This window comes from Lagenorhynchus albirostris, chromosome 8 (genome assembly GCF_949774975.1).
Source record: "Lagenorhynchus albirostris chromosome 8, mLagAlb1.1, whole genome shotgun sequence".
Classification (NCBI taxonomy): domain Eukaryota; kingdom Metazoa; phylum Chordata; class Mammalia; order Artiodactyla; family Delphinidae; genus Lagenorhynchus; species Lagenorhynchus albirostris.
In genome coordinates this window covers 99,118,080-99,131,636 of record NC_083102.1, presented here as the reverse complement: position 1 = coordinate 99,131,636, position 13,557 = coordinate 99,118,080, and the positions used below count along the sequence as shown (strand labels likewise).

Below are 13,557 nucleotides of genomic sequence, written 5' to 3'. Positions count from 1 at the left end.
GAATAGAACAAACCTTAATCCAGACTGCACCCTAGGGCCCCACTAGCTCCCATTTTAAAGAACCCGCTTTAGCAAGAAGCGGGTGGTCGCCATCCGAGGGCGCAACTTTCCGGCCGGGGGCAGCCGAGGTCCCCACGAGGTTGCGGTCACCAGCAATTCCTCCGCCGTCGCTTCAACAAGTCCCCTGTCTCGGCTCCAAAAGACCACACCCACCCCGGCTCTTCGGGGGTTTTCTCTCGCTTCGGAAGACTGCGCTTCATCCTCACCGGTGGGGACATTTACTCCTGCTCAGTCCCGCCATCTCACTCGGGGACCCGTGACACCTCCCTCATCCACGTCTCCGCGCGGTCGCGCCCCGACCCGGCGGCGCCCCCTCCCCAGCCCCAAACCGCTGGTCGCCCTGACTCTGCGCCTGCGCCGCTTCAGGGACCACCCGCCCGCCAGCCCCACCAGACCCGGGCCCCCGGGGGAGGGGAGGGGAGGGGTCGGGCGCACAGCGCGCAAAGGGTTCTCCCGGGTCCTCCCCACGCGCGAGAATCGGTAACGCGGGGCGGGGGGACTGAGGGCCGTCGGAGGAGCGGGGAGGGCTGGGACGACCCCGTCACCAGAGCGCGGACGCCTTCCGCACGGGGGCTTGTGCGGGTCCGTGAGGCCGCGGCTCTCGGCCCTCAGCCTTCAGGGCTCCCGCACACGGTCTCCCGGGCGCCTCGGTGCCGTTACCGCTCAGCCCCGCCCGGCCCGGCCCTACCTCCACGAGCAGCCCGAGCAGCAGCGCCGCCGCACTCCCGGCCAGGCGGCCCATGGCTGCGCGTCCTCCTGGTCGCAGGCGTGGGTCAGCAGCACGTCCCCTACGAGGGGGCCAGCCGGCTGGCGGGCGGGATCCCGGCCCGGAGTCACAGGGGTTCGGGCTGGCGGGCGGGGAGCCGGGCTGAGCCGCGAAGCTCTCGCCGCGCGCGCCCCCGGCTCGCGCGCCCCCGGCTCAGCTACAGGGTGTCAGGGTCAGCCCCGCCGGAGTGCGCGCGCCAGGAGCTGGGAGATGAGTCGCGGAGGCTGGCGAATGGGAGGGGAGGGGCCAGCTGTTTCCTCCCTCCTAGGAGACCGCCCAGTCACCCCTGAATAGACCTGGTAAGGTTTTTAAAAGAAGCAAAGTCTCCGCGGAGTGAGGGTCGTTCCAGAGGGAGATACATGAACCCGTTGTGTGCCTCCAGGTTCTTCACCGTCCCTCCCATCCCTGCACACCGTGGGGGCGGTGCACCCTCCCGACGTGTGACGGCAAGGACGGCCAAAGGATGAGGCAGACGGAGAATGGAAGAATCCCTGCGCTTCACCTCTCGCTTAGATGTGGTGCTTTCATGCCCGCATCCTCCTGTGCTGGCCCTGCCTGTACTCCCCGCACAATTGGCCCACATTGAAGCCCACCCTCCCGCTAGTAAGTTTGCGATGTCCTTGCCTCTGCTGAACTGACTTTCTTCCCCCCACTACCTCGTACCTACCATGGTTTTTTCACAACATGGCTCAGATTCCATCTCATTTATACAGTTACTCAACAAGCATTTATTGAACTTGTAAGTTGTACCAGACCCTGAGCTGGAGAGCCAGTACATCGAGGGGGGCAAGAAAACTCTGCCTGGTGTCCAAAGGGAGAGATAGTCACTTACACGAATAGGATGCAAAGTGCTGGGTGCGCACACCAGGAGGTACAGGATAATAAAGGACATGAACCTAACGGTGACTGGAGGTGAAGGGAGGGGTCAGGGAAATAGATGTTACCTAACGCATGTCCCAAACGCTTTCCAGACTTCAACATATTTACTCATCTGATGACTCTAAAACATGCACCACCAGACCACACCTGTTGGAACCAGAACTTGCAAGTCAAGCAGAAAAGAGGCTTGGTGGCCTTCATTGTCATGGTAATACAGTATCAGACAAGACCACCAAGGGTCCTGCCTGGGATTTTAGTAACTTTGACTTACTATTTTATTTATTTATTTATGTTTTTTTTGCGGTACGCGGGCCTCTCACTGTTGTGGCTTCTCCCGTTTCGGAGCACAGGCCCCGGACACGCAGGCTCAGCGGCCATGGCTCACGGGCCCAGCCGTTCCGCGGCATGTGGGATCCTCCCGGACCGGGGCACGAACCCGTGTTCCCTGCATCGACAGGCGGACTCTCAACCACTGCGCCACCAGGGAAGCCCTGACTTACTATTTTAAATGAGGGCATTTTATTACTCTTTTAAGGGTAGAAGTTAACTTGTAGAAAACCAAACACAAGCTTTGTTGTGTAATAGAGATGCAAACTTTTTCCTCCAGTGGTGATGTAAATGATTTTATCTGGTAAAAATGCAAATGACCTCTGCCAGCTCAGAACATTAACCAGGTGTCTGCTTGATTTATCGATCTCATCCCAAGAGTCTCCTTTTCTGCTCTTTTTCGCTGGCTATGTACACATAGTCAGTTGCCTGCATTCTCCTTTGAAGCAGCCTTGTCATCCTCTGGTTCCCTCATTAATGGGTTGTTGACCTGAAACAAATAAGGCTGCCAGTTATTTCTACGGCAAAGATGGGTTTATTTGGGATCCCTAACACAAGTTTGTGTGCCCAAAGCACAGTGAGGCCAAACAGACTAAAGCGTCGGAGTTTGGAGCAGAGAAAGGTTTATTGCAAGGCCATGCAATGAGATGAGGTGACTCATTCCCTGAAAAGCCTTGAGCTCCCCGAAGGGTTTCGGCAAAGCATTTTTAAAGGCCAAGAGGGGGTGGGGGGTGGGGTCGCAGGGTAGATGATCAGCTTGTAAAGAATGCACGGCATAAACCAATTACAGTAAAGAATTGGCTTCTGGTGGGAATGGATGTTAGTGACACCTGAGGATTAGGAACAACAAGGTGTTAAAAAATAAGTTGTTTAGGGCTTCCCTGGTGGCGCAGTGGTTAAGAATCCGCCTGCCGATGCAGGGGATAGGGGACCAAGCCCTGGTCGGGGAAGATCCCACATGCCGCAGACTAACTAAGCCCGTGCGCCACAACTACTGAGCCCACGTGCCACAACTACTGAAGCCCCCACGCCTAGACCCCGTGCTCCACAATAAGAGAAGCCACCGCAATGAGAAGCCTGTGCACCGCAAGGAAGAGTAGCCCCTGCTCACGGCAACTAGAGAAAGCCCGCGCGCAGCAACGAAGACCCAACACAGCCAAATATAAATAATTTTTTTTAAGTTGTTTATTGCTTGGAGGTCCTGGACAGACGTCCACTCGTGGTCCTTAGATTTTCTTGCCAGTAAAATGGGGGTGTTACAAGGATTAGTGCAAGGGACCATGAGGTCTTGAGCCTTGTAATCTTCTATTATGGGCTTTACACCTTTAAGGGCTTCTTCACCTGTAGGACATTCGTTAAGAGGATTTGAGGGGTCAGCTGGAGATTTTGCCCATAAGGAGGGCGGTAGCTGACTCAACAGGGACAAATGATTAGTGTTTCCAGAATCAGCTCTGGTACCATCAGAGATGGGACAAATAAAAGATGTCAAAGGGTCATTTAATTCATGTGACGCGTTACTTTGATGACCACTGTCAATTTCTAGAATCATTTTCCCCTTTGGGGAGAGATAAATTCCAGGAGAAAAGGGTGTGTCTCTCTCAAAGGGCCTAAATAAAGCGGAATAGGTTCAGAGACAGGAACCTCTTGAGGTTCATTAGAGATCCCTACTGTTTGAACAGTTGTAGTCCTCTGATACAGGGGCTGCTTTATAGTAGTGGGGCTGAGCTCTGAGAGTGTGGCTCTGGGGTCAATTCGTACTGGAAGAGATTCATCCCCCATCTGGAGAAACGTTTCTCCCAGCCAATTAAGAGGGAGAATTGGGAAGAGCCCCGTCTATGGAGCCCCATCTTTGAGAATTGGTAGTACATTAGAAAGGCTGGTTAGAGGGCTGCAGGTACCTGAAGAGTTTGAATCTGTAACAATTTCTTTTCCAATGTCCTGGCTCTGTGCAATAACAGCAGCAACAAATAGGAAGGTTTTGGTTTTCTTTAGGGGCCTTCATTTGCTGGCGTTGAAGATTATGAATTTTAGCAGTCTTCCTTTGAGATGACTCATCTGGAGTGTGAGAGGGCTGGTTTGCCAGTCTAACCAAACCTGAGTGGACATAGTTTCCCTTTCCATCCTGGTCCTTTGTACTAGAAGGGAAAGCTCCTGGTCTGGCCAATTAATAAGCATAGAGGTAAAAGCTACTCAGTGGAGTCAACATCTGGAAAACCAGACTTTTCTTTCTTTCTTTTTTAATTCTTTTTCAAATTCTTTTCCCATTTAGGTTGTTACACAATATTGAGCAGAGTTCCCTGTGCTATACAGTAGGTCCTTGTTGGTTATCCATTTTAAATATAGCAGTGTGTACATGTCAATCCCAAACTCCCAATCTATCCCCCGTCCTTTCCCCCCTGGTAAACATAAGTTTGTTCTCTACAGACATTTCTTTAAAAACAACCTGAACTCAATTATAATATTCATGAACAGGTTCATCAGACTTTTGTGCACAAGACTGAATTTTGTTCCAACCAACAGACTTTGGAAAAGCCCTAGGCATTGCTCAGTGAAGTCATCTAGCGATTGCCTGAGCTTGATTGTATAATAGATTAGCCTATTGTAGCCAAGAGGGTTGGCCTCCCTGCTGTAACTCTAGAGATCTTTCAGGATTTTCCCAGTTAGTGGTTTTCATCCAGTGCTGGGCCTGCCCTTCGCTGACAAGCATATGAACAAGAATAAGTCAGTGAAACCAGGCTGATACATTTGAACGACTGTATTGAATTCCTCAGTAAATTTCTGAGGATCTGCATTACTCTGGGAAATTTCTGACTGGCTCACAGTTCAGCTTTAGTCCAGGGAGTGTAAGAAATTAGCCTTGGGATCCTCAGAAGGCTTAATATTAAAGGGACAGATTCTGATAGTTTCAGAGGAGAAGAGAGTTTCAGAGAAAAGTAAAAGTTTGGTGAGAGAATTAGTGTGAGGTAGCTGAGGGTATAGAGGAGGCATAGGCAGCATAGAAGAGAAGGAGGAAGATGGTGCTGAAGGTGGAGTCTGAGCACAGGGGTTGAGAGAGACAGGACAGCCCAGGACGCAAAACCTGAGAAAAAGAGACCAGGAAGAAAGGCCTGCAACTTCAGGAGCCCTTTGATCTTTCTTGAATCATTTATTTGCCCCAGTTAATCTTAAAATCTTATTTTGAAGAGAGACCACTGATAACCTTGGGAAGACTCAAAATACCAAACAAAATAAGCATTCCACTCAGTTCTGGGAAACTCTGATCTATTGTAGTCCAGTTTAGTTTTAAGGAAATTAAGGTTGGAGATTTCAAAAGTTTCCCATAGTGGCCACTGATATTCTAAATTGCCTTTGGTCCCATCAGTCCATTTAGTTAGAAATGCACATGAAGAAGGGCCACGTTTTTTTTTTTTTTCCAAATAGTGTGTGCATAACTAAGATTCAGTTTCAAGCCAATTGGAACATAGAATCTGAATTTTAATAACTTTTTTTAAAAACATCTTTATTGGAGTATAATTGCTTTACAATGGTGTGTTAGTTTCTGCTGTATAACAAAGTGAATCAGCTATACATATACATATGTTCCCATGTCCCCTCCCTCTTGCGTCTCCCTCCCTCCCACCCTCCCTATCCCACCCCTCCAGGTGGTCACAAAGCACCGAGCTGACCACCCTGTGCTATGTGGCTGCTTCCCACTATCTATCTATTTTACATTTGGTAGTGTATATATGTCCATGCCACTCTCTTCACTTTGTCCCAGCTTACCCTTCCCCCTCCCCGTGTCCTCAAGTCCATTCTCTAGTCTGCGTCTTTATTCCTGTCCTGCCTCTAGGTTCTTCAGAACCATTTTTTTTAACTTTTAGATTCCATATATATGTGTAAGCATACGGTATTTGTTTTTCTCTTTCTGACTTACTTCACTCTGTATGACTCTAGGTCCATTCACCTCACTACAAATAACTCAATTTCATTTCTTTCTATGGCTGAGTAATATTCCATTGTATATATGTGCCACATCTTCTTTATCCATTCATCTGTCGATAGATACTTAGGTTGCTTCCATGTCCTGGCTATTGTAAATAGAGCTGTAATGAACATTGTGGTACATGACTCTTTTTTTTATGGTTTTCTCAGGGTATATGCCCAGTAGTGAGATTGCTGGGTCGTATGGTAGTTCTATTTTCAGTTTTTTAAGGAACCTCCATACTGTTCTCCATAGTGGCTGTATCAATTTACATTCCCACCAACAGTGCAAGAGGGTTCCCTTTTCTCCACACCCTCTCCAGTATTTATTGTTTCTAGATATTTTGATGATGGCCATTCTGACCAGTGTAAGATGATATCTCATTGTAGTTTTGATTTGCATTTCTCTAATGATTAATGATGTTGAGCATTCTTTCATGTGTTTGTTGGCAATCTGCATATCTTCTTTGGAGAAATGTCTATTTAGGTCTTCTGCTCATTTTTTGGGTTGGGTTGTTTCTTTTTTTTGATATTGAGCTGCATAAGCTGCTTGTATATTTTGCAGATTAATCCTTTGTCAGTTGCTTCATTTGAAAATACTTTCTCCCATTCTGAGGGTTGTCTTTTCATCTTGTTTAAGTTTTCCTTTGCTGTGCAAAAGCTTTTAAGTTTCATTAGGTCCCATTTGTTTATTTTTGTTTTTATTTCCATTTCTCTAGGAGGTGGTCAGAAGGATCTTGCTGTGATTTATGTCATGGAGGGTTCTGCTTATGTTTTCCTCTAAGAGTTTGATAGTGTCTGGCCTTACATTTAGGTCTTTAATCCATTTTGAGTTGATTTTTGTGTATGGTGTTAGGGAGTGATCTAATCTCATACTTTTACATGTAGCTGTCCAGTTTTCCCAGCACCACTTATTGAAAAGGCTGTCTTTTCTCCACTGTATATCCTTGCCTCCTTTGTCATAGATAAGGTGACCGTATGTGTGGGTCTATCTCTGGGCTTTCTGTCCTGTTCCATTGATCTATATTTCTATTTTTGTGCCAGTACCATACTGTCTTTTTTTTAAATGATATTTTATTTATTTTATTTTTGGCTACTTTGGGTCTTCATTGCAGCGCACGGGCTTTCTCTAGTTGCGGCGAGAGGGGGCTACTGTTCGTTGTGGAGCATGGGCTCCAAGCGTGCGGGCTCAGTAGTTGTGGCACACAGGCCCAGGTGCTCCACGGCATGTGGGATCCTCCCAGACCAGGGCTCGAACCCGTGTCCCCTGCATTGGCAGGTGGATTCCCAACCCCTGTGCCAGCAGGGAAGCCCCATACTGTCTTGATTACTGTAGCTTTGTAGTATAGTCTGCATTCCAGAAGGCTAATTCCTCCAGCTCCGTTTTCCTTTCAAATATTGCTTTGGCTATTCGGGGTCTTTTGTGTTTCCATACAAATTGTGAAATTTTTTGTGCTAGTTCTGTGAAAAATGCCATTGGTAGTTTGAGAGGGATTGCATTGAATCTGTAGATTGCTTTGGGTAGTATAGTCATTTTAACAATGTTGATTCTTCCAATCCAAGAACATGGTATATCTCTCCATCTGTTTGTGTCATCTTTAATTTCTTTCATCAGTGTCTTATAGTTTTCTGCATACAGGTCTTTTGTTTCCTTAGGTAGGTTTATTCCTAGGTATTTATTCTTTTTGTTGCAATGGTGAATGGGAGTGTTTCCTTAATTTCTCTTTCAGATTTTTCATCATTAGTGTATAGGAATGCAAGAGACTTCTGTGCATTAATTTTGTATCCTAATATTTTACCAAATTAATTGATTAGCTCTAGTAGTTTTCTGGTAGCATCTTTAGGATTCTCTATGTATAGTATCATGTCATCTGCAAACAGTGACAGCTTTACTTCTTCTTTTCTGATTTGGGTGCCTTTTATTATTTCTTTTTCTTCTCTGCTGTTGCTAAAACTTACAAAACTATGTTGAATAATAGTGGGGAGAGTGGACAACCCTGTCTTGTTCCTGATCTTAGAGGAAATGGTTTCAGTTTTTCACCATTGAGAACGATGTTGCCTGTGGGTTTGTCATATATGGTCTTTATTATGTTGAGGTAAGTTCCCTCTTTGCCTACTTTCTGGAGGGTTTTTATCATAAATGGGTGTTCAATTTTGTTGAAAGCTTTCTCTGCATCTATTGAGATGATCATATGGTTTTCCTCCATCAGTGTGTTAGGGTGCTTTATCACATTGATTGATTTGCATGTATTGAAGAATCCTTGCATTCCTGAGTTAAACCCCACTTGATCATGGTACATGATCCTTTTAATGTGCTGTTGGATTGTTTGCTAGTAGTTTGTTGAGGATTTTTGCATCTATGTTCATCAGAGATATTGGCCTGTAGTTTTCTTTTTTATGATCTTTCTCTGATTTTGGTATTAGGGTGATGGTGGCCTCGTAGAATGAGTTTGGGAGTGTTCCTCCCTCTGCTATATTTTGGAAGAGTTTGAGAAGGATAGGTGTTAGCTCTTCTCTAAATGTTTGATAGAATTCACCTGTGAAGCCATCTGGTCCTGAGCTTTTTTTTGTTGCAAGATTTTTAATCACAGTCTCAATTTCAGTGCTTGTGATTGGTCTGTTCTTATTTTCTATTTCTTCCTGGTTCAGCCTTGGAAGGTTGTGCTTTTCTAAGTATGTGTCCATTTCTTCCAGGTTGTCCATTTTATTGTCATAGAGTTGCTTGTAGTAATCTCTCATGATTCTTTGTATTTCTGCAGTGTCAGTTGTTGCTTTTCCTTTTTCATTTCTAATTCTATTGATTTGAGTCTTCTGCCTTTTTTCTTGATGAGTCTGGCTAATGGTTTATCAATTTTGTTTATCAAAGAACCAGCTTTTAGTTTTATTGATCTTTGCTATCATTTCCTTCATTTCTTTTTCATTTATTTCTGATCTGATCTTTATGATTTCTTTCCTTCCTCTAACTTTGGGGTTCTTTTGTTCTTCTTTCTCTAATTGCTTTAGGTGTAAGGTTAGGTTGTTTATTTGAGGTAGGATTGTATTGCTATAAACTTCTCTCTTAGAACTGCTTTTGCTGCATCCCATAGGTTTTGGGTTGTTGTGTTTTCATTGTCATTTGTTTCTAGGTATTTTTTGATTTCTTCAGTGATCTCTTGGCTATTGAGTAGTGTATTGTTTAGCCTCCACGTCTTTGTATTTTTTACAGATTTTTTCCCTGTAATTGATATCTAGTCTCATAGCATTGTGATCAGAAAAGATACTTGATACAATTTCAATTTTCTTAAATTTACCAAGGCTTAATTTGTGACCCAAGATATGATCTATCCTGGAGAATGTTCCATGAGCACTTGAGAAGAAAGTGTATTCTGTTGTTTTTGGATGGAATGTCCTATAAATAGCAATTAAGTCCATCTTGTTTAATGTATCATTTAAAGCTTGTGTTTCCTTATTTATTTTCATTTTTGATGATCTGTCCATTGGTGAAAGTGGGGTGTTAAAGTCCCCTACTATTATTGTGATACTGTCAATTTCACTATTTATGGCTGTTAGCATTTGCCTTATGTATTGAGTTGCTCCTATGTTGGGTGCATAAAGATTTACAATTGTTATATCTTCTTCTTGGATTGATCCCTTGATCATTATGTAGTGTCCTTCTTTGTCTCTTGTAATACTCTTTATTTTAAAGTCTCTTTTGTCTCATATGAGAATTGCTACTCCAGTTTTGTTTTGGTTTCCATTTGCATGGAATATCTTTTTCCATCCCCTCACTTTCAGTCTGTATGTATCCCTAGGTCTGAAGTGGGCCTCTTGTAGACAGCATATATACAGGTCTGCTTTTGTATCCATTCAGCCAGTCTATGTCTTTTGGTTGGAGCATTTAATCCACTTACATTTAAGGTAGTTATCAATATGTATGTTCCTATTACCATTTTCTTATTTGTTTTGGGTTTGCTATTGTAGGTCTCTTCCTTCTCTTGTGTTTCCTGCCTAGAGAAGTTCCTTTAGCCTTTGTTGTAAAGCTGGTTGGGTGGTGCTGAATTCTGTTAGTTTTGCTTGTCTGTAACATTTTAAATTTCTCTGTCGAGTCTGAATGAGATCCTTGCTGGGTAGAGTAATCTTGGTTGTAGGTTTTTCCCTTTCATCACTTTAAGTATGTCCTGCCACTCCCTTCTGGCTTGCAGAGTTTCTGCTGAAAGATCAGCTGTTAACCTTATGGGGATTCCCTTGTATGTTGTTGTTTTTCCCTTGCTGCTTTTAATATTTTTTCTTTGTATTTAATTTTTGATAGTTTGATTAATATGTGTCTTGGAGTGTTTCTCCTTGGATTTATCCTGTATGGGACTCTATGCGCTTCCTGTACTTGATTGCCTATTTCCTTTCCCATATTAGGGAAATTTTCAACTATAAGCTCTTCAAATATTTTCTCCGTCCCTTTCTTTTTCTCTTCTTCTTCTGGGACCCCTATAATTTGAATGTTGGTGCATTTAATGTTGTCCCAAAGGTCTCTGAGACTGTCTTCAATTCTTTTCATTCTTTTTTCTTTATTCTTCTCTGCAGTAGTTATTTCCACTATTTTATCTTCCAGGTCACTTATCCATTCTTCTGCCTCAGTTATTCTGCTATTGATTCCTTCTAGAGAATTTTTAATTTCATTTATTCTGTTGTTCATCATTGTTTGTTTGCTCTTTAGTTCTTCTAGGTCCCTGTTGCACGTTTCTTGTATTTTCTTCATTCTATTTCCAAGATTTTGGATCATCTTTACCATCATTACTCTGAATTCTCTTTCAGGTAGACTGCCTGTTTTCTCTTCATTTGTTTGGTCTGGTGGGTTTTTTCCTTACTCCTTCATCTGCTGTGTTTCTCTGTCTTCTCATTTTGCTTAACTTACTGTATTTGGGGTCTCCTTTTCACAGGCCGCAGGTTCGTAGTTCCCATTGTTTTTGGTGTCTGCCCCCAGTGGGTAAGGTTGGTTCAGTGGGCTGTGTAGGCTTCCAGGTGGAGGGGACTGGTGCCTGTGTTCTGGGGGATGAGCCTGGATGTTGTCTTTCTGGTGGGCAGGACTGCATCCGGTGGTGTGTTTTAGGGTGTCTGTGAACTTATTATGATTTTAAGCAGCCTCTCTGCTAATGGGTGGTGTTGTGTTCCTGTCTTTCTAGTTGTTTGGCATAAGGTGTCCATCACTGTAGCTTGCTGGTCATCAAGTGGAGCTGGGCTTAGCGTTGACATGGAGATCTCTGGGAGAGCTTTTGCCGTTTGATATTACATGGAGCTGGGAGGTCTCTGGTGGACCAGTGTCCTGGAATCAGCTCTCCCACCTCAGAGGCACAGGCCTGACACCTGGCCGGAGCACCAAGACCCTGTCAGCCACACGGCTCAGAAGCAAAGCGAGAAAAAAATAAATACATAAAATTTAAAATTTACTAAAATAAAAAAATTATTAAAAATCAAAAGAATTTAAAAATAAAAAGAAAGAAAGAAGAGAGCAACCAAACCAAACAACAAATCCGACAATGATAACAAGCACTAAAAACTATACTAAAAAAAAAAAAAAAAAAGAAAGGGACAGACAGAACCCTAGGACAAATGGTAAAAGCAAAGCTATACAGACAAAATCACACAAAGAAGCATACACATGCACACTCACAAAAAGAGAAAAAGGAAATATATATATATATATATATATAATAAAAAGGAAGAGAGCAACCAAATCAGTAAACAAATCTCCCAATGATAATAAACTCTAAATACTAAACAAAGATAAACATAAAACCAGAAACAAATTAGATGCAGAAAACAAACCCCAAGTCTACAGTTACTCCCAAAATCCACCACCTCAATTTTGGGATGATTCGTTTTGTATTCAGGTATTCCAGAGATGCAGGTACATCAAGTTGATTGTGGAGATTTAATCCACTGCTCCTGTGGCTGCTGGGAGAGATTTCCCTTTCTCTTCCTTGTTTGCACAGCTCCTGGGGTTCAGCTTTGTATTTGGCCCCGCCTCTGTGTGTAGGTCGCCCTCTGGTGTCTGTTCTTCACCCAGACAGAAGGGGGTTAAAGGAGCAGCTGATTAGGGGGCTCTGGCTCACTCAGGCAGGGGGGAGGGAGGGGTACGGAATGCGGGGCGAGCCTGCAGCGGCAGAGGCTGGCGTGACATTGCAACAGCCTGAGGTGCACCGTGTGTTCTCCCTGGGAAGTTGTCCCTGGATCACGGGACCCTGGCAGTGACGGGCTGCACAGGCTCTTGGGAGGGGAGGTGTGGAGAGTGACCTGTGCTCGCACACAGCATTGCTGGTGGCTGCAGCAGCAGCATTAGCATTTGATACCCGTCTCTGGTGTCCGCACCGAGAGCCGCAGCTTGTGCCCGTCTCTGGAACTCGTTTAGGCTGTTCCCTGAATCCCCTCTACTTGCACACCCTGAAACAATGTTCTCTTGCCTCTTAGGCAGGTCCAGACTTTTCCCAGACCCCCTCCCGGCTAGCCGTGGCGCACTAGCCCCCTTCAGGCTGTGTTCACGCAGCCAACCCCAGTCCTCTCCCTGGAATCTGACCTCCGAAACCCAAGCCTCAGCTCCTAGCCCCCGCCTGCCCCCGCGGGTGAGCAGACAAGCCTCTCGGGCTGGTGACTGCTGGTCAGCACTGATCCGCTGTGCGGGAATCTCTCTGCTTTGCCCTCTGCACCCCTGTTGCTGCGCTCTCCTCTGTGGCTCTGAAGCTTCCCCCCTGCTACTCCTGTCTCTGCCAGTGAAGGGGCTTCCTAGTGTGTGGAAGCTTTTCCTCCTTCACAGCTCCCTCCCAGAGATGCAGGTCCTGTCCCTATTCCTTTGTCTCTGTGTTTTCTTTTTTCTTTTGCCCTACCCAGGTACGTGGGGAGTTTCTTGCCTTTTGGGAAGTCTGAGGTCTTCTGCCAGCGTTCAGTAGGTGTTCTGTAGGAGTTGTTCCACATGTAGATGTATCTCTGATGTATTTGTGAGGAGGAAGGTGATCTCCATGTCTTACTCCTCTGCCATCTTGAAGGTCTCTCCGACAGTTTGTTAATTGTTTTGAGGTTATTTTTCTAGTTCTTTGTTGTTCCTTCTTCTTTTACTCTCTTCACTTGTGATTTGATGATTATCTTTTGTGTTATGTTTCAATTTCTTTCTCTTTTTTGTGCTTATCTATTATAGATTTTTGGTTTGTGGTTATCATAAGATTTATACATATAGAAAAACAAGAAAGATATACATATACATTATATTTATTATATATGTGATTATTTTTAGTTGCTGATCCCTTAAGTTCAAACGTAGTTCAACAATCTGCATTTTTACTCCATTCTCACCACATTTACTGTTTCTGACATCATATTTTACATCTTTTTGTTTTGTGTATTCCTTAACTACTTATTCTTGATAAAGATGATTTGACCAGATTTTTCTTTTAACTTTCCTACTAGTTTTGTAAGTGTCTGATCTACTACCTTTACTATATGTTTGCCTTTACAAATGAGATTTTTCCTTTTGTAATTTTCATATTTCTTGTTGTAATCTTTTCTGTTTAGCGAAGTCTCTTTAACATATCTTGTAAAGC

At 44.4% G+C, this 13,557-nt stretch overlaps 1 protein-coding gene across 2 annotated transcripts in view; it reads right to left on the bottom strand.

Annotated features, from left to right (window-relative positions):
• VOPP1 (VOPP1 WW domain binding protein) overlaps nt 1-13,557 on the bottom strand; it is a 133,640-nt gene that overhangs the window by 104,496 nt on the left and 15,587 nt on the right. Inside the window, exon 1 of one of the 2 annotated variants that reach the window (XM_060157489.1) lies at nt 749-995. The exons of the other annotated variant lie outside the window; for it this stretch is intronic. Coding sequence (XP_060013472.1) covers nt 749-802 — 54 coding nt within the window. The 5' untranslated portion in view covers nt 803-995. Of the gene's footprint in view, nt 1-748; nt 996-13,557 lie in introns of those variants that run through there. 2 annotated transcript variants of the gene reach the window in all.